This window comes from Camellia sinensis, chromosome 2, assembly GCF_055761805.1.
Source record: "Camellia sinensis isolate YWXY chromosome 2, ASM5576180v1, whole genome shotgun sequence".
Classification (NCBI taxonomy): domain Eukaryota; kingdom Viridiplantae; phylum Streptophyta; class Magnoliopsida; order Ericales; family Theaceae; genus Camellia; species Camellia sinensis.
The window spans coordinates 105,456,249-105,481,896 of record NC_138962.1 but is presented as its reverse complement, the minus strand read 5'-3'; the positions used below and the strand labels follow the sequence as shown (position 1 = coordinate 105,481,896).

Genomic DNA, 25,648 nt, shown 5'->3' with positions numbered 1-25,648 from the left:
TACCATGCTTCAAAAAAAGAGAGCACATAGACCGAAATAACCTACCTTTTATGCCAATAGAGTGCACATAGATCCGAAAATTATAAGTGCAATAATAAATATAATAAGAAAATGGAAAGATGTCTTACATTCAACACTATTTTGGAGGATTTACAATGCTCTTCAATGGAGATTTAATGGAGGTCTTTTGTGATGCCCCAAAATTTGCGGACATCATAATAAGGTTTAAAATTTAAAATCAATTTTCTTAATTAAGAATTTCTAATCATTGTTACCACCAAGTTTGTCATCTTCCATTAATTAACAAAAATAGAAATTAAAGGCTGTGTTTGGAGAAGCTCTCCAAACACATTTCTACCCATTATTTGGAGTGTGTTGTTTGTTTACAATTTTCAAAAATTAATTCCACACTCACTTTTGAAAACTCTTTCCAACGTGGGAAAATTTGGGCTAACCAGTCGTCCTCCCGAACGTCCAGTCATCCTCCCGGACACCTGGTCGATTGACCAGAATAGTGCTATTTTTTTATTTTTTTATTTTTTTTTAACAATTGGCACCTGGTATTTTTTATATTTTAAATAAAAAAAAATTTGGAATTTTTTAAATTTTTTTATAAGTTTTGAATATAATTTTGATTTGAGTTGTGTGTTTGGTTATAAGTTGTAAGTTTTTGTATCAAATATCACATGTCACATCAAAAATTTCTCACTCAATTTAAAACTCATTCACCAAATAAAATTTCCACACTCAAATCATAATTCCAAAACTCACAAACTCAAAATACAACTCTATTCTCATATCATAGTTAGAAAACTCTACCAAACACTACCAAAAGTTCTTAAATTACAACTCCAATCAAACTTAAAACTTAGTCTTAGTACATTCATGAAAGAAAAACACAAATATAAAAAAGAAACCTAGAGAAAAACTAGAAAACTCAAAAAAATGGTTCATGGGACATGGGCACACTTCAACAATCTCATTGGCCACTAGGACCACATCCAGGATTTGCCGTCCATGCACGAAGGCCCCTTTTGAAGGAGAAATGGTTTTCCCAAGGACAGCCCTTTTTAAGGAGCATCTTTCCCAAAATTTTGTAAAGTAGCGTAACCAAACTAACGGGCCTGAAATCTCCAATCTTAACCTACTTCTCTTTCTTGGGAATGAGACAAATGAAGGATGCATTGGTGCATAAGTTAACCTCCCCCACTCTCAAAAAACTGACCAAACACTTTCATAAGATCCCTTTTCACGATCTGTCAACAATCTTGAAACACTACCATTGAGAAACCATCCGGGCCTAGAGCCTTATCTCTCTCGCATTCAAACACAGCCTACTGCACCTCACATTCTTCAAAGGGTCTCTTGAGCCAACTGACTTTCAAGGTATCCACAGGAGCCCAAAAAATACCTTTGATCCCTAGACGGTCCACTCCTCCATTAGAATAGAGAATTGAGTGAAAATAGAAAATCCCATTAACGATTTGCTCTTTCCTTATTCACAAACCAATCCTTGCCCAATTTCCAAATTTTTAATGAAATTCTTCTTCCTTTTCCCCGACGCAACCCTATGAAAAAATCTTGAATCGATGTCGCCGTCTTTTGCCCATTTCAACTTAGCTCTGTCCCCAAAAAATCTGCTCCCAAAAAACAAGCTCTTCCAACTTTAATTTGAGCAATGATCTCTCATCTCTCGAAGTCCTAGATAAACCCTCCCTAGACTCCTTTGCATCCAAATCTTCAATACCTCAAACTAACTCTGCTTTCTACTCATTTAGATCACCAACAACTTACGATTCCGAATCGTTAAATTCTCCTTGACCCCTCTCAACTTTCACATAAACTTGAAACCCTCCCCACCCATGGACTCTTCCATTCTCCCACCACTCCTTGAAATCAGTTTTAAAAGAGCGATTTTTCAGCCATATGTTCTCGAATCTAAAGGAGGTTGGACCCCATTTAAAGGGACAACTCTCAAAAATCACCTAGCAATGGTCTGAAATTGTTGGCTCCATCCACTACCCACATGGTAAGGAGCCCACCATCCACATGGTGTGGGTGGCACCATGTGGTAAAAGAAGCTGGTGGAGGGCAACACCAACTCACTAAAGGAAGATAGTGAGCGTGGCACCACCTTGGCCAATTATGGCTATCACTTCACCTACTCCTCCTCTCTCGGTTATAAATTGAGATGAGTGAGGAGGGGTTGTATAGATCAGAAATTGGAGAGTGAGAGCTGTGAGTTGAGTGAGTTTCATCTCCTCCTCTGTATTTGTATTTTGCTCCATTTTAGTGAAAATTCTCATTTCTGTCCGTGGATGTAGGCATTGTGCCGAACCACGTAAATATTGTGTTCTCTGTGTGTGTGAGATAATATTTTCTGGGTGTGTTTGATCCTAACAAAGTGGTATCAGAGCTGGTTGAGTCTCTTTCGGAAAAACAGAGTGCATTTTTCAGAAATGCCCAGAAATCAAAGTGGTCGAAATCCACTTTTGATCACACCAGCTTAAAGCCCTCGACAAGACGATCACAGAGGCGAAAACCACGTCGAAAACGGAGATCGGACGGACACACACGCGCCACACGCGCTTTGTGACGCCGTTCCCACGCGCCCCCACCCTCACACGCGCCTTACGCGCTTCCAGAGGAAGAAGAAGCGTGATTTCACGCGCATACACGCGCCGCACGCGCGCGTGCCAGCCGACGTCATCAGCTAAGCCGAGCCGAATCTGAGCCGTTGACCAAGCCTTCCAGCCGCTGACCAAGCCGATCGAAGCCGAGCTGTTAAGCCGAGCCGGGACGAAGCCAAAGCCGCTGACCGAGCCGTTGACTGAGCCGCTGACGTCAGCCCGACGCCAGCCGAATCGGAGAAATAATCTGGTGCTTCTCAGCCGTACCAGATTCTGCCGATCTAAGCCATTCAATCCGTTTTGGCTTGATCTAAGCCATTTGAGGTCCGATTTGGGTGATCCAATAGTGCTTTCCAACTATTTGGAATATTTCGGACACATCCATACGGTCAGATTTTGCAAATAAGCTTTCAAAAAATTTGTTGTCTTTCTTTTGACAACCCGAAGTGTTTTTCCGGCTAATTTGACCAGTCCGGACTCCACAGCAAAACCTGTTTTTCAGCCAGAGATCATTTTTGTATGATGGAGGAATTAACATCGACTTTAGGTTCCATGATAAAGTTAAATGCTTCCAATTATGCCATTTGGAAGCCCAGAATGGAAGAGGTCTTGTATTGCCGAGATTTGTTTGACCCCATTGAGCTTAATGGAGTTAAACCACCAACGGAAAAAAACGAAGACTGGAAGCGGAAGAACCGAAAGACCATTGGCCAGATCAGACAATGGATTGATCACAGTGTCTTCCACCATGTCGCCCAGGAGACTGATGCCTATGCTCTCTGGACAAAGTTAGAAGGCATGTACCAGTCGAAGACTGCTCGGAACAAAGCCCTCCTGATGAGAAGACTTGTGAATTTGAAGTTGAAAGGCGGTATCTCTGTTGCTGAACACACCAGTGAATTTCAAAATTTGGTGAACCAACTAACAACTGTCAAAATGGAGTTAGATGATGAGATGCAGGCCCTATTGCTGCTCAGTTCTTTGCCAGACAGTTGGGAGACATTGGTGGTGTCCCTCAGCAACTCTGCCCCAGAAGGGAAACTGACTATGAGCATGGTTACAGATGCTTTATTTAGTGAAGAGGCAAGAAAGAAAGAAATGGGTGGAGATCAATCTCATGCCCTCATTACAGAAAATAAAAGCAGAGATAGAGGCAGGGGCAGGAGAAGAAGCAAAAGTAGAGGACACAGCAGAGGAAGATCTCAAGACAGAGGGAAATCCAGAGAAGGTACGAGCCGGCCAAAGTTCAAATGTTACCATTGTGGCCAGGAGGGTCACATAAAGAAGTATTGCTATGCCTTGAAGGGAGAACAACAACAAGGCAATAGACAGCCAAAGACCGAAGATGGGACCACTGCAGTTACTATCTCAGAGGATATTGCATTATTCTCTGTTGAAAAAGAAGAATGCCTCCATATGTCAGACAACGACATCGAGTGGGTGGTAGATACAGCAGCTTCCTACCACGCTACATCCCAGAAGGAGTTCTTCAGTACGTACCCAGCTGGAGATTTTGGTACAGTGAAAATGGGTAACTCCAGTTTTTCAAAAATTGTGGGAATTGGTGATGTTCATATCCAAACCAAAGTTGGGTGCACGATGGTGTTGAAAGATGTCAGGCATGTTCCCGATTTACGCCTGAATCTTATTTCAGGGATAGCCTTAGATCGACAAGGCTATGAGAACTACTTTGGCAAAGGCATATGGAAGTTGAAAAAGGGATCTCTCGTGGTAGCCAAAGGACAGGCAATTGGCATACTATACAAGACTTATGTGGAGGTGAATTCAAATAGCCTCAACGCAGCAGAAGATGAGACGTCACCAAATTTGTGGCACAAAAGGCTGGGTCACATGAGTGAGAAAGGGTTACAGATTTTGGCAAAGAAGTCACTTATTCCCTTTGCCAAAGATACAAAATTAAATCCTTGTGACAACTGTTTGTTTGGGAAGCATCATAGAGTCGCTTTCCATTCATCATCCAGAAGACAATCAGAGTTGTTGAGCAGAGTATACTCTGATGTTTGCGGTCCCATTGAAGTGGAATCTTTGGGTGGTAGAAAATACTTTCTGACGTTCATTGATGATGCATCACGGAAGGTATGGGTTTATGTCTTAAAGACCAAAGCTGAGGTGTTCCAGCATTTTCAGACATTCCATGCTATGGTGGAAAGGGAGACTGGAAAGAAGCTGAAATGTCTCCGAACAGACAATGGAGGCGAGTACACGTCAAAGGAATTTAAAGCCTACTGTGCTACTCACGGCATCCGGCATGAGAAGACTGTTCCTGGAACCCCACAACACAATGGTGTAGCCGAGAGAATGAACCGAACCATTGTGGAGAAGGTCAGATGTATTCTTAAAATGGCAAAGCTACCAAAGCCATTTTGGGGAGAAGCTGTTCTTGTTGCTTGCTATTTGATCAACAGATCGCCATTAGTTCCACTGAATTTTCAGATTCCAGAAGAAGTATGGTCTGGAAGGGAGATCTCTTTACTCTCACTTGAGAGTGTTTGGGTGCAAAGCATTTGCACATGTATCCAAGGAGCACAGACAGAAGCTGGATGACAAAGCCACTCCATGCATCTTTATTGGCTATGGAGATGAAGAATTTGGATACAGATTGTGGGATCCGAAACACAAAAAGGTCATTCGAAGCCGAGATGTGGTGTTTCAAGAAGGCCAGACCTTTGAAGACTTTGGGCAACCAGCCAAACCCAAAGTTGATGATGTTTCAGAAATTATTCCAAACCCTGCACCATCACAGCATGCCACTGATGAAGAAGAGTTACCGCAGCATGCAGTCAATGATGTAGAGTTGCAGGATGGATTTCTAGAAGAAGAAGATCCAGAAGCAGAGGGTGTTGAGTAGGGGGAGCCACAACCCCCTCTACCAGAGACTGTTGGTCCACAGTTACGAAGATCAACAAGAGAATTTAAGCCGTCAACCAAATACCCTACTTCTAAGTATATTTTGCTTACTGATGAGGGGGAGCCAGAAAGTTTTCAAGAAGCTCAAAATCATAAGGAGAAGAGTAGCTGGCAGCAAGCTATGCAAGAAGAGATGCAATCCTTGCAGAAGAATTAGACTTATGATTTGGTGAAACTTCCCCAGGGTCGAAAAGCATTGCAGAACAAATGGGTGTTCAAGTTGAAGAAAGATGGCAGCGGAAAGCTAGTCAAGTATAAGGCTCGAGTGGTTGTCAAAGGTTTTGGGCAGAAGAAAGGTATTGATTTTGATGAAATCTTCTCGCCAGTTGTGAAAATGACATCCATTCGAGTAGTTTTGGGACTAGCAGCTAGTTTGAATTTGGAACTTGAACAAATGGATGTGAAGACAGCATTTCTCCATGGTGATCTGAAGGAAGAAATTTACATGGAGCAGCCAGAAGGTTTTGAAGTCAAAGGGAAAGAAAACTTAGTCTGCAGATTGAAGAAGAGTCTCTACGGCCTCAAACAAGCGCCGAGACAGTGGTACAAGAAGTTTGACTCATTCATGGTAGGTCATGAGCACAAGAGAACTGCTGCAGACCAGTGTGTTTATGTCAGGACATTTCCCGGTGGAAACTTTATCATACTTCTGCTCTATGTTGATGACATGTTGATCGTTGGACAAGATGCCACAACAATCAGATCACTGAAGAAGGAGTTATTACAATCCTTTGACATGAAGGACCTAGGCCCTGCACAGCAAATTTTGGGCATGAATATTGTGCGTGACAGGAAAGCCAAGAAGTTGTGGCTGTCACAGGAGAAGTACGTTGAACGAGTGATTGAGAAGTTCAACATGAAAGATGCCAAGCCAGTCAGTACTCCGCTGGCTAATCATTTCAAGCTGAGCAAGAATTCTTGTCCCTCCTCTACGAAGGAAAGACAAGAGATGGAGGCGATTCCCTACTCATCCGCTGTAGGGAGTTTGATGTATGCAATGGTGTCCACCCGACCAGATATTGCTCATGCGGTTGGAGTTGTAAGCAGATTCCTTTCCAATCCAAGAGAAGAGCATTGGGAAGCAATCAAGTGGATTCTGAGGTACCTCAAGGGTACAGCAAAAATGTGTTTGTGCTTTAGAGATGCTAAACCAGCCTTGGAAGGCTATACTGATTCAGATATGGCAGGCGATCTTGATGGTAGGAAATCTACATCAGGATTTCTGTTCACCTTCGCAGGGGGAGCTGTGTCTTGGCAATCCAAGCTGCAGAAGTGTGTTGCTTTATCCACAACTGAGGCAGAGTATATTGCCGCAGCGGAAGCCAGGAAAGAAATGTTGTGGTTGAAACGGTTTCTCCAAGAGTTGGGATTAAAGCAAGAAAAGTTCACGGTACATTGTGATGGTCAGAGTGCCATAGACCTGAGCAAGAATTCGATGTACCATTTTCGCACAAAGCACATTGATGTTCGGTATCATTGGATACGCGAAGTGATGGACAAGCAGTTATTGGAACTGATCAAGATCCACACAGATAAGAATCCTTCTGACATGATGACCAAGGGTGTCACCAGAGACAAACTGGAAGTTTGCAAGCATCTGATCGGGATGGACTTCAAGTGAGAAGTCAGTTGTCCATGTGGGCGTGGAGGGGGAGAATTGTTGGCTCCATCCACTACCCACATGGTAAGGAGCCCACCATCCACATGGTGTGGGTGGCACCATGTGGTAAAAGAAGCTGGTGGAGGGCAACACCAACTCACTAAAGGAAGATAGTGAGGGTGGCACCACCTTGGCCAATTATGGCTATCATTTCACCTACTCCTCCTCTCTTGGTTATAAATTGAGATGAGTGAGGAGGGGTTGTATAGATCAGAAATTGGAGAGTGAGAGCTGTGAGTTGAGTGAGTTTCATCTCCCCCTCTATATTTGTATTTTGCTCCATTTTAGTGAAAATTCTCATTTTTGTCCGTGAATGTAGCCATTGGGCCGAACCACGTAAATATTGTGTTCTCTGTGTGTGTGAGATAATATTTTCTGGGTGTGTTTGATCCTAACAGAAACAACTCTTGGGACAACCTCTTGCCTTAAATCAAGAAACAACTCCTCACAACGCAAAGTATGAAGAAATCTATCCAACCTACGGTAAACACTATTCTCCTGAAGATTAGACCAAGTAAACCGAGCACTACTCAAGGGTAGATCAATCAACTCACACTCCCTTATAAAGGAATCGAAATCCCACATACTTCTATTTGTGGAAACCCCATTGAGCTTTTTCGAAATCAGCCTAACCAAACAGCCTCCTCAATATATATTATACATATATATATGTTGCAATCCATGTTGTAGAAGCTAAATAGACATCCTTAGAATCAAAACCACAACTAGGAGAGCTTCTACATGTGCTCATATGCATTTTATACCAGGTAATAGGTAGGAGGAATAAGTGGTTGATTGTTCTTACAAAAAGCTCAAAAGATGTGTCAAAGCGAATTATGGGTGAACAAAAACTGATAAAAAAAATTTTATTCACCCAAAAAAAACTGATAAAAAATTAGAAGGTAGCATCATTAAGGAGCAAAAAATTACCTCCCAGTCTGTACAAATAGGAAGAATACGCTTCAAGTTACTACACTGGGCTGCATATACTGCTGTTTCATATTTCCCACCATCTTGCTCTGCAATTCTCTTCAATACAAGAAGGCATAGAAGAAAGGAAATCACTTAATTGATCGACCATTTTTTAATGGAGAAATGGCAGCATCTTATTAAGCTACGAATATTGAGAATCTCCAAACAAGAAGAGCAGAAAACAATTTACAATAACGTCAATTGTCTACCAATCTTACAAGAGAAAGTGAACAAGATTTGATTTATCAATCAATGGGAGTTGCCGAAGAGAAAAATTAGAACCACAAAATATTGAGAAAAAGGGAGCACAAGGAATGTGTGCGACATTTATAGAAATCATTGTAACTGCATAAGAAAGTTCGCTCACAGAAAGTACTTTGATTAAATATTTTTTCCCGTACCTCTGATACACAATAGGTAGCCCATTTCCAAAGGCGCCATTGGTGACCAATGCCACTTTCAAGTTCAATAGCTTGAAGAGTTCTATTCTTTCCATTTTTTACCAGGGCTTCAACTGATGGACATAGGTCCAACCCTCCAAATGGGTATAGAGTTGCAGCTCTCCATGGCTGCCCAAAGGGAATTTAATATCACAATGGGGCAGGAAGTTTACAACTACAACCCCAAAAAAATTTTGCATACCTGTCCAGCAGACCGGCAAAGATCACAGGCCTCCTCTAGTCTGCCAGCCCTTAACAAACTCCAGATATCTTCCAGAAGAGATTCATCTTGTTTCTGTTGATTAAAAAAAAAAGTTTACATAATTCTAACAAATAAAAAATAAATAGACAAATAATATATTTCAAAAAATGTTAAAAATCTTCTAGATCTACTAGTTTCAGCAAAATTGAATCCAACAAGATGAACGGCATAGGATGCAGATACAATGCGTGGTTGCAAAGCTGAACAGATGTGAAAAGGACTTTAATATATTGAAATGTAATCAAAATTATATTCAAAATGTACTACAACAGACCACAAGCAGTTCATGGGTGAAATAAAATTATATATATTGAGACAACTGTTCATCGAAAAGTACTTTATCATCAGGTAGTTGTTCAGCATGTTCACGCGTTGGAGCATCAAAATCCAAGTGACGAACAGTTTTTGGTTTTGAGACACCTTTCTTTAGAGCACGTTGGGTATGACGCCAGACCCCAGAGCTGGGGAGATAAGTACCAACATGAGAACCTCTCACCTGCGAAGACAACCAACAGTTATGCCAACCATACCACAGAACTCCTAATACAATTTCAGTCAAATTATTGTGAAGTTTAAACTATCAGGGAAGAACCAAGGAAATCAAACAATTATTGTTAAATACAATCTTCTTCAAAGAAGATAAATGACTAAATGGCTGCCAAATGGTTCTTTGGTGTTCTGTCTAGATATTGATAATAGGACCCAACATAGCTTAATCATGGCTTGATCCTTCTGCTTCGGGCCAACCACATGTTCAAATATGAAAACTGGAAGTCAACCGGGCTGAAAAAAACAATGCGAATGAGAGCCACAAAATTGTCATCCCATAATCTATGTTTTCATTAAGACCTCTCCATTTTCATTTTGCATGACCAGAAAGCTTAGTCAACATTTGCTTACCCATCCCACAACTGGTGGTATTAATGAAATCTCCAGCATCCATCCATACCAATCAATCATCCATTTCAGCCTCCTCAGTTTTAATTAAAGCTCGCCCTTATGAGTGTGTTATTCCGTCACTTCCTGGATCTTGTCCATCAATAAAGCACACCCATTGTCCTACTTGACTTTCTTTCCAATTCGATACATATGCTTGATCCCACACAACAATATTTGTACTTTCATCATGAAATTAATTTATGGATATTTCCTTACATCTACGCTGTTTTTTATCTAACAATTGATAGATAAAATCAGCAGTCTTAGTAATTTGTTGGACAGTGGCTATCCATTATCATTACACCCTCACCACCTGCCCCCAGTTCTACAAAATCCTTTTACCAACTCTAGTTTTGCTTCTCATATATACCCATTGAACTCTAAAGCATCTCAACTTAAATCAAGGCAATCAAGCTCTAAACTATCACAGTCGGTACTAGTCAAACTAGTGATCACAAATGGCATACAACATTGGATCTCTTCCCTGAAGTGGCCTGACCAATCCAACCATAATCAATCCAAAAGAAAACCTTCCCAATGCAACCTTAACCTATTGTAATTAAGAATCACTTCACACCCCCCATAACTCCATCAAAAGCCACAAAACAATATGAAGATGCTCATCTTTCCTTCAGTTGCATAACATATCAATAACTTCCATGGGTAACCAACATAATACTAAACCAAATAATATACTACTATTCTTGTCTCATTTCTTGAACTTTGCTCAGTCACCCTCTTAGTTTTACAGCACACCTCATAAATTTTTCACATAGTAGTTGATGCAGCATTTATATCCCTCTTTATTCCTTCTCTTTTCTCTCATCATATAAAATACCTCCTTTATTCCACATGCAGCTATCATCAATACTTTTACTTATCAAACACAATTAAATAAATACTCCCCAGTTGAATATAATTTGTTCCACTGTAATAGGTGCAAGCCTCAGTTTTGTTACGCTTCATCTTACAATGAGACTATTCTTACCTTCAAAGCCCTCAATTAAAACCCCAATGACTTTCCCATATCTGTAAATTGCTCCCAAAAATAAAATAAAATAAAAAATAGATACGGTTCCTAAAAACAGGGAAGTTAATAATTTCTGCTGTAATGTGTTCCCCTATGTGGTTTATTGGGTAAATAATGAGTGTAAAGTTGTCACTGTTCCAGATCCTTTAATTTCTTCATGACACAAGCATTTGATCCTCACCCATGATGCATGTAATGTAAACCATCTCTAGTTTCCAAATGACTTATTCTAGTAAGTACATGCATGTCTTGATCACCACACACCGAAGTTGTAAACTTACAATATGGATCATCAAGTGAATTTATATATATATCTTAGACTTACTAGTCACCATTTAAATATAATTATCAACTGAAGTTCTCCCTTTTCCAGGACCATATCATGCTTCGTAACCTTCCCACCAAACTGCCTTATGAACTACAATGTATTAAAACAAAATTTTGCTTTCAGAATACAATTTACAATTGCTCCTGTTCAACCCTCCAGGGGCCCATCATCAATACTCTCCTAACACAACCAGGCAACTCATTTTGCAAGTCACTGATTCTTCTACCAAATCACATTCTCCTTTTACTAATACAAAATAAAAGTTTTAAATCTTTTGCTTTCAAATTTCAGCACATAAAACCTATTGCATATTTTATCTTCTTTGCCACCCAATATCTTGATATTATATTTGATTTATTATCGTGCACTGAAATCTCTCCAGGAAAAAAGTCTTTGATCACTAAGTTGTCTGCTAATTTGGGAGAAGGCACAGCACTCCAAGCCTTACACCTCATTGATGTGCATGTTAAAGAAAAAAGATGTTAACTTTCACTTCCTAAATCATTTGTTTACAAAAATAGATCTCAAATAAACTAAAAATAACAATGGCTGATTATGGTATCAATTCAATAGTTGCCACCTTCAACTATGCTAATTTCTCTAATCGAAAAAGGAAAAAATAATTCAAGTATATGGTGGATAATGGTATCAATTCACAATAGTTGGCAACTTCAGACTATCTGTTGAAATGCAACAAGAAAGGCATTCAAAATCAAAATTAAATTTTAAAAAGTAAAGAAACAACAAACCATGGATAAGCATTAGACCGTCAAAACAGGAGAAAGTAGCAGACTCATCACCTCATTATCCAAATCAAGGACTTTGGAGGCTAATCCTTCAAGCCACTGAACAATCCGGAGGCCTAATTGTGCTGTATGATCTGCAACAACAAACTGGCAAGCCTCCAAATGCGAAGTTGTTGGGGACTGTCATAAGGCATTAGATGAAACTCACAATATAAGAGCAAGAAAACATAATGGAAAACTAGAGAGTTAACAATAGTAGATGCGTCACCAGCATCATATCTTCTGGGAGTTCTTCATTTCCTGCAAGAAGATGAAAAACATAATTTTCACAAACAAGCCAACATAAACATGCAGGAGCCAACAAGAATACCTTGTCTAAACAGTCAAGTACATTAAGTAACTTCAATATGCATCATTATTCCTAACCAGGAAACTATGTGAGCAAATATGTAACTAAAGTTTGAACATTCTAATATGAATGTTGGGATAGCCAATCATCTAATTTAAGAATTAATTTGGAGGAAGTTACAAGATGAGAAATGTATATAAAAGAATGACCAATTTCACCATCAAACAGAAATTTGTTTAATAAGGCAAATGATAACACTTTGTAAAGCTTTCTAAGTATTCAATTAGACATGGCATCAGGTATGACATGCACCAACAATCAGGAATAAAAATCTTCCAAGATTTCTAATACTAGCTGATTCATGATCCAATGTTGTAGCATATACCAATGTTGTCTCATCAAGATCATTACACCATGAACCAACAAGATACTTAGAAGTCCGCATAACCAGCCGAATTGAAACAATGGATTAAAAGGTGAGGTGCAGAGAGGAGTGGTCAAATATTACATTGACCAAGAGAGAAGAATTAATCGTAAATGTCTAAGAGAACGGTCAGATCACTTATATGCTCATATTCAGCAGGGATGTAACTGACAAATATAAACTTCAAGTGTGCTTTAATCTAATAACATGGAACTACTTTAAAATAATTTTTGAATGTCACAATGTTATTTCTTCTTAAGCACAACTAAATAATTTGATACCAACAGAGAATGGATAAATTACAGAAATACTTCACTCCTCAGTACATAAATCATTAAGTATGAACTTCCCAAACTTCAATGAGCATGCATTCAAGAAGTTTCAACATTGTTGTAGTGACACTGTAGAGTCCACTTTATCTATATAAAACATCAATTCTATGATAGGAACATTAATGGTAAAGATTTATTTCCTTTCCCATATAGGTACCACAAAAGAGACCAAGAAGCAGCCTCATCAAGTAAGAGTCGAGCCTTCTGCCTCATCAACTTGTCGTCCACAATTCTATGTCTTTCATTGGATCCATACCTACAGAAGTAGAGCACAGGGACACAGTAAAACAACCAACCAAGATGCTGAGCATTACCAAATTTAATATGAAAAAATCAAAACAAAATATTCATGATAACTGCATCCTAAGAACCTCATTCAGCATGATTCAAAGCCAGTATTTACACACAAAAAGGGTGCACTGTACAAAATATTTTAGGCAAAGACCTTTCTCATTGCTTCTTTCTTTATAAACTAGAAATGAGACTTCCTCCTCCCTTATTTGCCCACCTCCTATTTTCATCCTAATAAAGAAATGTTTCCCGTGCATGCACAGTAAAATACTACAATAATATTCACAATACTCAGCATGCTACAGTGGTACATGTGCACACATATTCCAAAAGAAGACTCTTCAACAGAAATACAAATATATGAGAAGTGTGAGACCCACCTTATTGACTCCGATACATTGCGGCAAGATCTCTCAAATTGCAATATCAGATCAGGGATAGGCATCAACCCTGTGATACACAAAATGTCAACTGTAAGATACACAAGGGAATCATAAATGTTATTCATAATAAGTTTTGTGGCAGAAGAAACTTGAGCACAGAAAGGAAATTCTGAACACCAGTGTAGCAATTTAAAATGTGCAACAAGATAAAACATTCATTCAACTTTCAAAGAAGCAAATCAATAATCTTTGTAAGCTTCTCAAGTTTACCATCTTAGGTCCAAAATCCTCCAAAACATTCTCCAGGAGTTATGGAATGGAAATATTTATTAGGTTAGCACCAAACAGTCACTAGATCAGCATCCAACATGAGTCAGAATAACATAAGCACATCAAAAATTTAAGATTTGGCAATATGTAAAATAACAATTTAACTAGAGGATAGCAAAGTTGACTCAAAATGAACTACAAAGCTTTGAGGTCAAAATCAAATTTCATTTCTACATAAGATCATAAGCATCAAGCAATTTGAAAAGTTTCCATGCCAATTTTAGCAAATAATTAAATGTTTATCCGCGAAACAACGAAAAACCAAGTAGCATTGCACTATTTCATCATCATGCAATCCTAAATGGATGTATACCATAATGAATGACACAAACAGAAAAACTCCACATATATATATATATATATTTAAAAGGGGTGAACTTGGATTTACACATAATTAAACACAAAAACATAGAGGCATCACATATACAAAAGCATAATCAAATAGTTCATGAAACTCCAAAAGATTAATGCACTTGATGAATTGCCCTCTTTGATGTCAATGAATCCACAATAATTAAAGTTCAATTTTGTTTTTAAAATGATCCACACAGCTCCAAAATTGATAAACATTAATTAGATTCAATAAAACATCTTGTGATCTCACACCTACAAAAACTGGCATAGGTTAGATGAATAAATGCAACTTAAACACATCCTTCGAACCTGGTCAAAATCTATAACCATTGATGCAAGAGACCAATCCATATGCAAAAACAGTGAGAAAATTGTGATTTTAATTAAGAAATTTTACTTCCAACACCTTGGAGAGCAGAATCAAGTAGAGAAGCAAATAAAGTAAAAGTTGTATCTCCACCATCTGACAATGCATCATCCTCATGCTTGCAAGATTTTAATGAATAACTTCCAGGTCGATGTATCGAATCAGCAGCAACATCTGCCTCAGATACACCACGACTGCCAGCCAATGATTTTCTCCACAAACCAGATTGTGTCTTTGCAGGTGTTCCTTCTAATTGATCAGCATCAAAGCTCTCAACCTCTTGTTTGATATCTTCAAGAAAAAGTGCAGCGTTTGGCCGCCTTTCAATGCTCTGCCCATCATACAAAATCCTGGTTCCACTGAACTTAGAAACTGAATTGTCGTGACTGGAAGTTGAGTGCCTTTTCCTACACATTGCATAATCATTTAGTGCAGGTATGCACAAGCGAAATACAGTAAATTCTGTAATTCGTTAAAGCAGTGCTGGTAAAAACGCACTTAAAGTGCAATAACAGAAGAGCGTTTAGTAGGTAAAACGAAGCATATTTACAACACTACACTAAAAACATTCTATTTGATAAGCTTAAATCGAGCTTTTTTTTTATATTTTAACATATATAATTTATTAGCTCTACCTTTAGATTACAATGATAATGGTCGTATGCTTAATGAGAATGATCATTATACACTTGAGGATCGTATTGCGTTGCTTATGTTAGGCATGGACCACTAGTGTTTTTCGATTTTGACTTTTAGATATATTTTTATTCAACCACATACTTCATTTTGATCATGACTATCAAGTATCATTATTGTAAATATTTTGTAATTGTGATTATTTGGTAAAGCACATGAGAAATTATATAAAAAGATTTGCTTAAATGGTATATGATTAGTTGGACACTTTGTTATATTATCCACCAATAATTGTTTTCAAATTTAAAGATATTGGCAAGTGATGCAAAGTATAAGTGTTGGACAATCTTCACTGTATTTAAAAGATTTAATTCTATTGTGTACAAAACAACAATTAGAATTTAAAGAAATAAAGAAAAGGAGAGAATTTGTTTGATTACAAAAAACAAACTCGAAATAATAAATAAATAAATAAATAACAGATTTTATTTTGTTACAAAAACAAAATTTAAATCTGATTTTAATAAATAAAAAACAACACTGAAAATAAATTAAATAACTTACTTGATTTAATTTCTTCGAATTATTTTCTGATCAAGTCCAATGTTTGACACTGTGTCCTTAAGACAGATTCGTCCTCTCCACGGTGCTTTCAGAATTTGGACGTCTATCTCCCAGGATGAAATGATCTACCACAAACAATAGCAGCACTACAAATTGTTTGCCTTACGAACACACTAACTGTTTACACTCTTTCTTTCAGAAATAAAATGCAACAAAATGAAGAATAGAATAAACATAAGTGAAATACGAAATTTCTGAATTTAAAAACATCAAATGAGGGTGATCCTATTTATAGATGTAAAGGTGGCTCTTGGTTTTAAATTGAACAGGTATGAAACTTGTTGGTTTTGAATTCAAACAGATTTGAATCTGTTAATAATTCAAACAGATGGCAAAAAATGGGAAGGGCCCTGTTTGGGTGTGCACTAATTCCAAACTAGTTTATTTCTGTTTGAAAACGGGAAGGGCTCTGTTTGGATGTACAGAAAATCCAAATCAGTTTAATTTGAATTCTGGATTTTATTTTACCAAAAATAAAATTAAATTCAAATGTTTTTGGCCCAAAAAGATTAGTATTGGGCTAAACAAACCCAACCACACACCACGCACCCACGCCCAAGCCCAGGCCCAACCCAGCCCACCCGACCGGACGGACGGCGGGCCGCGCGCGCGTGTGTGGTGATTTTTGGGTCCAATGGGTCTAGCCCATAACCTCTCCCTCTAAAACACTTGGGTACCCCTTGGGGCACACCCCAAGTATCTAACCCAAGCCTTATAAACCCTTTCAAAACTTCCCACCAAATCAATGTGGGACAAGCCAATTTACAACCTTAAGGAATTTCCACCAAAACTCCATTTCCATGGAGCACACTTTGGCTTCAATTTCCCATTCACTCGGTAATGGTTTTGAGCAACCAAATATACCACGTGAATCACAACGCGGCATAGAACGCGTTACCACTTTGACCCGAGTAAATCGACGCTCGGGGCCCACCTAAAAAATAGACCAAACTTGAGAAAAAATTCTGGTTTTACCTAGAATTTTTCTACCATTTCCAACAATCCCCCACATGAATGGAATTTGATGACAACGGAAATGCAACAATATGCAGACTTTTACGAAAGAGTATAAGTCGAAAATATCTTGCATCAGGATAGGTAGTTTTCGGCCTTGAACCTTCCCTAGTGATAACCTATCGGACTTACTGGCTAACCAATGGACGCAATGCCTTGAATTGTTCAGCCGTTTGTGTAAGCCAAGACAATAGATTTCACACAAAATATCTTCTAACACATCGTGGTTCTCACTGTTATGTTCATTTTGGCCTTGAACGCGCCTGGTTTTCATAAGTGTTTCTAGAGAATTTTAGCCTCTTCATTCTCATAGAACCGGCCCCAGTTCAACACTCATATAGGTGATTCTTATTGTGAGTATCTCCTTATACTCATCTTGATTTTATGCCTTAATCAAGATATAAGTAATCATTAAAAACAAAGCTTATCCTTATACCCCTGCAGACAACATATGTTGCAGATATCACTCTCACCATAGGAATGGGTAGGGAATTTTTAATCCCTTGGTGATTTCTGGTGAGCCATACATAACTTAGTTGTCCCTTTGAACTTAGTTCTTGGGATCTCCAGTCATATAAGTAGGGTTACCATTATGACGACTCTTATGTAATAGGCTTTAATCCCATCCCCTTTGATGAACTATACACTAGCTCTTTTGTCAAACCTTTTGTTAACGGATCCGCAATGTTCTCTTTAGATTTTATATAATCTATTGAGATTATTCCGTTTGACAACAATTGCCTTACGGTATTATGTCGACGACGAATATGTCGTGACTTACCGTTATACATGTGATTCTGTGCCCTGCCTATTGCAGATTGACTATCACAATAAATGCAAATAGCTGGCACAGGTTTTGGCCACATTGGAATGTCTTCTAAGAAGTGACAAAGTCATTCTGCTTCTTCACCTGCTTTGTCTAAAGCAATGAACTCGGATTCCATTGTGGATCGTGCGATGCAAGTTTGTTTCGTGGACTTCCAAGAAACAGCAGCGCCTCCTAGAGTAAAGACATATCCACTAGTGGATTTTGAATCTTTAGTATCCGATATCCAATTGGCATCACAATAACCTTCGAGTACTGCTGGATATCGAGTAAAGTTCAAACCATGATCACGAGTAAATCTTAGATATCTAAGAACTCGAATGATCGCTTTCCAATGGTCTTCTCCAGGGTTACTAGTGTACCTACTCAATTTACTGATAGCATAAGCTATATCAGGACGAGTACAATTCATTAGGTACATTAGGCTTCCAATGATTTGGGAGTATTTTAACTGAGAAACTGCATCACCTTTATTTTTCGATAAATAAAGACTGATGTCTACAGATGTTCTAGCTAAATTCAAATCATCCTTGATAAATTTATCAAGAATTTTCTCAATATAATGAGATTGAGATAATGCATATCCGTCAGATGTTTTAGTAATTTTCATTCCTAATATAACATCTGCGACCCCCATATCTTTCATATCAAATCTTTTGTTAAGCATCTGCTTAGTTGATTTGATCATGTTTTGACTGCTTCCAATGATAAACATGTCATCCACATAAAGACAAACTATGACATATCCTTGGTCAGTGTTTTTAACATAGACGCATGTGTCACATTCGTTTATCTTAAACCCATTAGTAAGCATTGCATGATCAAATTTTTCATGCCATTGCTTAGGTGCTTGTTTTAATCCATAAAGGGATTTTACAAGTCGACAAACTTTCTTTTCTTGCCCTGATACTACAAACCCTTCGGGTTGTTCCATATGGATCTCTTCATTTAGATCACCGTTTAAGAAAGCTGTCTTAACATCCATTTGATGTATTTCTAAATTAAACAACGCTGCTATAGCAATAAGCATGCGAATGGATGTTATTCTTGTCACAGGGGAATATGTGTCAAAATAATCCAGACCTTCATTTTGTCTGTAACCTTTAACTACAAGTCTTGCTTTATACTTGTCAATTGAACTATCTGCTTTCATTTTTCTCTTGAATATCCATTTATATCCAAGAGGTTTAGAACCTGGTGGAAGATCCACCAATTCCCAAGTATGATTTTGCATAATGGATTCAATTTCATTATTAACAGCCTCTTTCCACAAAGGTGCTTCAGGACCTGTCATTGCTGCCTTAAAGCTTTGAGGTTCATTTTCTAACAAGTATGTCAGAAAATCTGGACCAAAGGATTTAAATGTTCTCGCTCTCTTACTTCGTCTTGGTTCATTAGTTAAATCCTGTTGGTCGAGACCATTACTAGTCTCTTGTGTTTGATTGTCATTAGTCTCTTGACTTTGTGTACAATCATAAGTTCTTTTCTGTGAGCTTAATTCCTGTCCTTTCTTGTAAGGAAAGACATGTTCAAAAAACACAGCATTCCTTAACTTTATAATAGTGTTCACATTTATATCAGGTATTTCTGATTTATAAGTCAGAAACCGATATGCACTACTATTCGGAGCATAACCAATAAACACACAATCTACTATTTTTGGTCCAATCTTAGTCTTTTTAGGAACAGGTACTTCAACTTTTGCCAAACACCCCCACACTTTTAAGTATTTGTAGGAAGGTGGTCGACCTTTCCACAATTCATAAGGAATGCTTTTGGTTTTCTTGTGGGGTATTCTATTAAGAACATAATTAGCAGAAAATATTGCTTCCCCCCGCAAGTTCTGTGGTAAGCCTGAACTTAGTAACATGGCATTCATCATTTCTTATCTATGATGTGCTTGAATCATAAATTTCAAATCCAAAAATCCAAAATAATTATGACTACACAAATCAGAATTAATGTTTTGACAAAATCATATCCTCATAAAAATTTTGCCTAAGAAACGAACAATTCAAAAACCCAATTGATTGTATACATTCTTGCAACTCATTCACGGAAAAAGTGTCACTGTCATAAAAGATATTTGTGACAGAAGAAAATTAAATTATCTCAACTAATGCAAGAGATACACCCCCATATTAATAAAATGGTTCATGGTTTAACAAATTCTACTACACAAGTAAAATAATTATTAATGACATTTCATGTCACATAATTCAATAATCAACATAAAAGATTTCTTAAATTACTTCCCAATTAAACGGACCGATATAATTACATACATCGTCATGTTTAAATTTCTCTGGTGTTTAAACACCCATTCAAATTGATTAGAAATATTCAAATTAACCTGCTTATGTCCAAAGTCGACATAACAATTTATCATTCCAAATCACTTGAAATTATTGTTAACAAATAACTTGAGTTGATATCATACATGCATATCAAACGCATCAACTAAAAATAATGAATTAACAAAATAAATTAATCATTCACGATCCCATCACTTGCATCATGAAATAAAAAGATTCTCAACTCATAAATAAAATCCAACGCATTTAAACTTTAAATTTCAAAATGAATACATACCTTCATTTAATAAGTTTGATTTGTACATAAATAAACAAATTAAATATGCATTAAAATGTTCTGAATATATATATATATATATTCCGACTCAAGTGCAGAAACAATTCAAGACTATGTATCCACATTGTACTAAAAATAAAATTAGTTTGTAAAACTAATATTTTACTCTAGAAACAAATTCTTCCATGTATACTCACGATGAACTATGATAAAGTCAAAAGAATTAACACCTTTTCACAAAGGGTTCAAAAATAAGTGGTCTACCAAACGAAACCATAAGTCACTTATAAAATTAACAGATTGTGACCGAGTCACAAAGTTACATGATTGATTAACAAAATTAATTTCTAGTTACTAAAACCAGAAAATAAATTACAATACAAAATAATTTTATTTTTCTTGTTACTAAAACTAGTAAAATAAAATACCGAAATAATATCTGATTACAAAAATCAGAAAACCAAACCACAAATTAATTTTCTAGTTACTTAAACCAGAAAATAAATTATAACACAAAATCATTTTATTTTTCTTGTTACTAAAACTAGAAAATACTGTAATTTTATTTTCCTTATTACTGAAACTAAAAAATAAAATACCACAAAACTATCTGATTACAAAAATCAGAACAAACACAAAATAATTTTCTAATTACCAAAATCAGAAAATAAATTAAACCACAAAATAATTTTATATTCTTTGTTACTAAAACTAGAAAATAATATAATTTTATTTTCCTTGTTACTAAAACTAGAAAAATAAAATACCAAAATAATTTTCTGTAATACCAAATAATATTCTGCAATTGTTAATGATACCAGTATATTACTACTAGTTGTCAAAGAAAAGAGACAGTATATTACTACTATCTGTCAAATAGCATAAATCACTATTTGTTTTTCCAACCAGAATATTAGTTTGAAAACACAGAAAATTAAATACAATGAAGATACCAAAAACGGGATCTGTCTTAAGATTGTTGGACAATCTTCACTGTATTTAAAAGATTTAATTCTATTGTGTACAAAACAACAACTAGAATTTAAAGAAATAAAGAAAAAGAGAGAATTTGTTTGATTACAAAAAACAAACTCGAAATAATAAATAAATAAATAAATAACAGATTTTATTTTGTTACAAAAACAAAATTTAAATCTGATTTTAATAAATAAAAAACAACAATGAAAATAAATTAAATAACTTACTTGATTTAATTTCTTCGAATTATTTTCTGATCAAGTCCAGTGTTTGACATTGTGTCCTTAAGACAGATTCGTCCTCTCCACGGTGCTTTCAGAATTTGGACGTCTATCTCCCAGGATGAAATGATCTACCACAAACAATAGCAGCACTACAAATTGTTTGCCTTACGAACACAATAAGTGTTTACACTCTTTCTTTCAGAAATAAAATGCAACAAAATGAAGAATAGAATAAACATAAGTGAAATACGAAATTTCTGAATTTAAAAACATCAAATGAGGGTGATCCTATTTATAGATGTAAAGGTGACTCTTGATTTTAAATTGAACAGGTATGAAACCTGTTGGTTTTGAATTCAAACAGATTTGAATCTGTTAATAATTCAAACAGATGGCAAAAAATGGGAAGGGCCCTGTTTGGGTGTGCACTAATTCCAAACTAGTTTATTTCTGTTTGAAAACGGGAAGGGCTCTGTTTGGATGTACAGAAAATCCAAATCAGTTTAATTTGAATTCTGGATTTTATTTTACCAAAAATAAAATTAAATTCAAATGTTTTTGGCCCAAAAAGATTAGTATTGGGCTAAACAAGCCCAACCACACACCACGCACCCGCGCCCAAGCCCAAGCCCAAGCCCAAGCCCAGCCCAGCCCGCCCGCCCGGACGGCGGCGCGCGCGTGAGGTTTTTTTTGGGTCCAATGGGTCTAGCCCATAACCTCTCCCTCTAAAACACTTGGGTACCCCTTGGGGCACACCCCAAGTATCTAACCCAAGCCTTATAAACCCTTTCAAAACTTCCCACCAAATCAATGTGGGACAAGTCAATTTACAACCTCAAGGAATTTCCACCAAAACTCCATTTCCATGGAGCACACTTTGGCTTCAATTTCCCATTCACTCGGTAATGGTTTTGAGCAACCAAATATACCACGTGAATCACAACGCGGCATAGAATGCGTTACCACTTTGACCCGAGTAAATCGACGCTCGGGCCCATCTAAAAAATAGGCCAAACTTGAGAAAAAATTCTGGTTTTACCTAGAATTTTTCTACCATTTCCAACAATAAGAAGCTCAAGGAAGCGTAAATTCAAAGAAGTGATGATATTTGAAAGTTTGCATGATTTCAAAGAAAAACCAATAGGAACCATATATAATCATGTCTCTAGTATTATTAGAGTGTTATTTTATTATTATTTTTAAGTTTCCTAGAATTTTTAGCATAGGGGTATTTTGGTAATTTTTATATTTGCTAACATGGGCTGTAGGGGTTACCCATGGGTTGTCTTGTGGATCAAGTTATTTAATTAGTTTTAATTTATGTTTCTTATTTGGCTTTAAATTAGTTTTGGAAGTCAATATATTTTTAGTAGTTTTCTTTTTTAGTTCTAGTTGGAATAGGAAATCTCTAGAGCTTATATAAAGTCGTGTAATGCTTCTAAGTCAACAGAGTTGATATTAGAGAATTTCAGGAGCTTTGAAGCTTTCTTATGGATTGTGTGATGCAATCAAAACCTATGTACTAAGAAGCACAAACACGGACACGCGACACGACACATACTATACAAGCATGCGGGCATACCAACTTTCAAAATATTTAGGACACGCGGGGGACACACACGAAATATATAATTTAATATATTTATTATACGTCACATATATGAATATGTCATTCAAAGATAATAAAAAATGCAATATAACACTTATTTTATAAATTTACTTTGTTTTTTCTTTTATTATTGTATCCTAAGTTATTTAGTTCAGTATTTTAAAAGGCGCGCTTAGGCTCGCACCTAAGCGCAAGGCGCAATGAGGTGCAACCTTGCGCTTCGAACAGATCGAGGCAAGGCGCAACACGCGAGGCTCAGCTGAGGCGAGGGCTTTTTTTGAGGCGCAAGGTGTGGGCTTCATGGGCTTTACCCATTTTTCTACTCCAATTGTTGATTAAGTGCTTTTTTTGTGGACATACCCACAGGGATTCAAAACTATTCAATATAAAATGACCAAATGTAGTCAAAAGAGCAAAAAGTGATAAAAGATTGAATGTTATACTTTATATCTTTTGTTGGATATTATATTTCTAATTTTTAGAAGATTGAATGTTATGTTTAGAAATTATCGAAAATGGTTATGATTTTTTAAATATTATATATATATATATATATATTTGTTATGTTTAAAAATTTGCCTATTTTATAATTTTGCTTTTCTTCTACTACTTGAGCTTCGCTTTGGTGAGGCACGCGCTTCGCCTCGCGCCTCGCGCATAGGCTATAGCAGACCGTATCGCCTCGGTGCGCCTAGAGCCTTTTAAAACACTGATTTAGTTCAAACTTATAATTAGTTTCATATGTGTCTAATTGGTGGACACTTGTGTTTAAGCAATGGACACATGTGTCCTCCAAGTGTTCGAACAGTGTCTGAATCAAAAAATCTTTTAAAAAAATAGGACACGTTTTGACAACAGTCGGACACATGTCGGAAAGTATCCAACGAGTGTCAGTGTCGGTGTCCGTTAAAAGGCTAAATATATTGCTATTTGACTTTTGAACTTTTTATTATATTATGAATCATTATCATTATATATTATTTTCTTTGAGCTTTGCACCTAGGCTTCAAGAGGCCTTTGCATTCAAGTGTGCATAACGCTTTCACCAATTCATTTTTCACCAACGCTGCTTGAGAGCACAATGCACTAATACTACGGGGGGAAAAAAGTGTAGAATGGAAAACAAATGTTTTCAAGCTACTGTGACTTGTGACAAAAAAATAAAACCGTGCATTTCCCCATGTTTTCCTAGTGAGTTAAACCCAGCAAGTTGACATTTACAAGGATATAAAGAATGTCACAGATTTTTGCCAATGTACAGTGTAACAAGGTAACGTAACAAATATCTCTATAGCCCTACCAAAAAAAGTATTGAATAGCAGGAAAGGGGGCTCTATACTACAAGTCATGAACTTGAAATAGAAACAGATTACTTACTGATCTGGGTAAAAGACACTTGCAACATCAAGCCTACATGTATGTATCTCCTTAAAACACTCAATTAAATAATGAATATTTACAGTGGTTGTAAAATATGAAATATAACTAAAGTGAAATGGCTATCCCAATTTGGTGTTGGTTACCAACAGTGTCCAATTATATGAGTGTAACTCCACTAGCAGCTGTAAACATGGTATTTGTATATAAATGTGGTTAGACCAAATTGATGGAAATAAATGTGAACAACCCAAATGATTCTGGTTGAAATTGGGCATTTTAAATAAAAATGAAAGATACAAACTACAAAGGGCTTGTTATGATAATGAAGCAGAAATAGAGGGAAAAACGTGACTAGTACTGAAATGGAAAGCGTATGGTATGGTAAATAGAATACCCATAACGACGATAGCGCTCTCTGGTGCTGAGATCTTCGGGGTCGAAGTAGCTGGGAGAAGTCTCCATATCAACCTCCATCGTTGCAAATATTGGTTCTGGAAATCCTTAAAACCCTAAATCACTTCAATTGTGTGTCCAGTCTGGCTTGGATCCAAGATAGAGAGATCCAAAGGGTTTAGTGTTTAGAGAGAGATAAAACCAGAGGGAATAGAGAGGCAGGGACGAAAAGGAGGGAAGCTAGACAAGAGCAAGGCTTGAGGAGAAAAACTGGTAATCCATGTCACAATAATGATATGGTGTAACCCACCAATCAAAATTCAATAATAGACTAGCTGGCATCCTTGTCACCAAACAGCCTCTGTTTGCCGTTTCCGTTTGCAGCTCTTCAATTTTTAAATCAATTCGCATTTTTCCTCTCACATGTTTTTAAATTTAGGCTCTCATACCATAAATTTAAATTTGAATTTATTTTTACCCAAAAAGTGTATGTGTGAAAATAGTGGGTGTGTTTGATTTATGTTTTGAGATAAATTTTTTTCAAAAAAATTGAGAAGAGAATTTAAAAAAAAAATTAGTTTGTTTGATTGTATATTTTGAAAATAGT

At 36.8% G+C, this 25,648-nt stretch overlaps 1 protein-coding gene across 5 annotated transcripts in view; it reads right to left on the bottom strand.

Moving 5' to 3' along the window:
* The window catches only part of LOC145820257 (nuclear pore complex protein NUP107-like), a 36,722-nt gene extending 11,410 nt beyond the window's left edge, over nt 1–25,312 (bottom strand). Inside the window, exons 1-10 of one of the 5 annotated variants that reach the window (XM_082915368.1) lie at nt 25,043–25,309; nt 14,796–15,172; nt 13,712–13,781; nt 13,183–13,296; nt 12,204–12,237; nt 11,990–12,115; nt 9,230–9,388; nt 8,833–8,925; nt 8,592–8,759; nt 8,149–8,247 (exon numbers count right to left, since the gene is read on the bottom strand). In XM_082915368.1, the coding sequence (XP_082771494.1) occupies nt 8,149–8,247; nt 8,592–8,759; nt 8,833–8,925; nt 9,230–9,388; nt 11,990–12,115; nt 12,204–12,237; nt 13,183–13,296; nt 13,712–13,781; nt 14,796–15,172; nt 25,043–25,122 (1,320 nt within the window). In that variant the 5' untranslated portion in view covers nt 25,123–25,309. Of the gene's footprint in view, nt 1–8,148; nt 8,248–8,591; nt 8,760–8,832; nt 8,926–9,229; nt 9,389–11,989; nt 12,116–12,203; nt 12,238–13,182; nt 13,297–13,711; nt 13,782–14,795; nt 15,173–25,042 lie in introns of all 5 variants that reach the window. The other 4 variants (XM_082915369.1, XM_082915370.1, XM_082915371.1 and 1 more) reach the window with 4 other exon arrangements.
* Between the last annotated feature and the right edge of the window lie 336 nt (nt 25,313–25,648).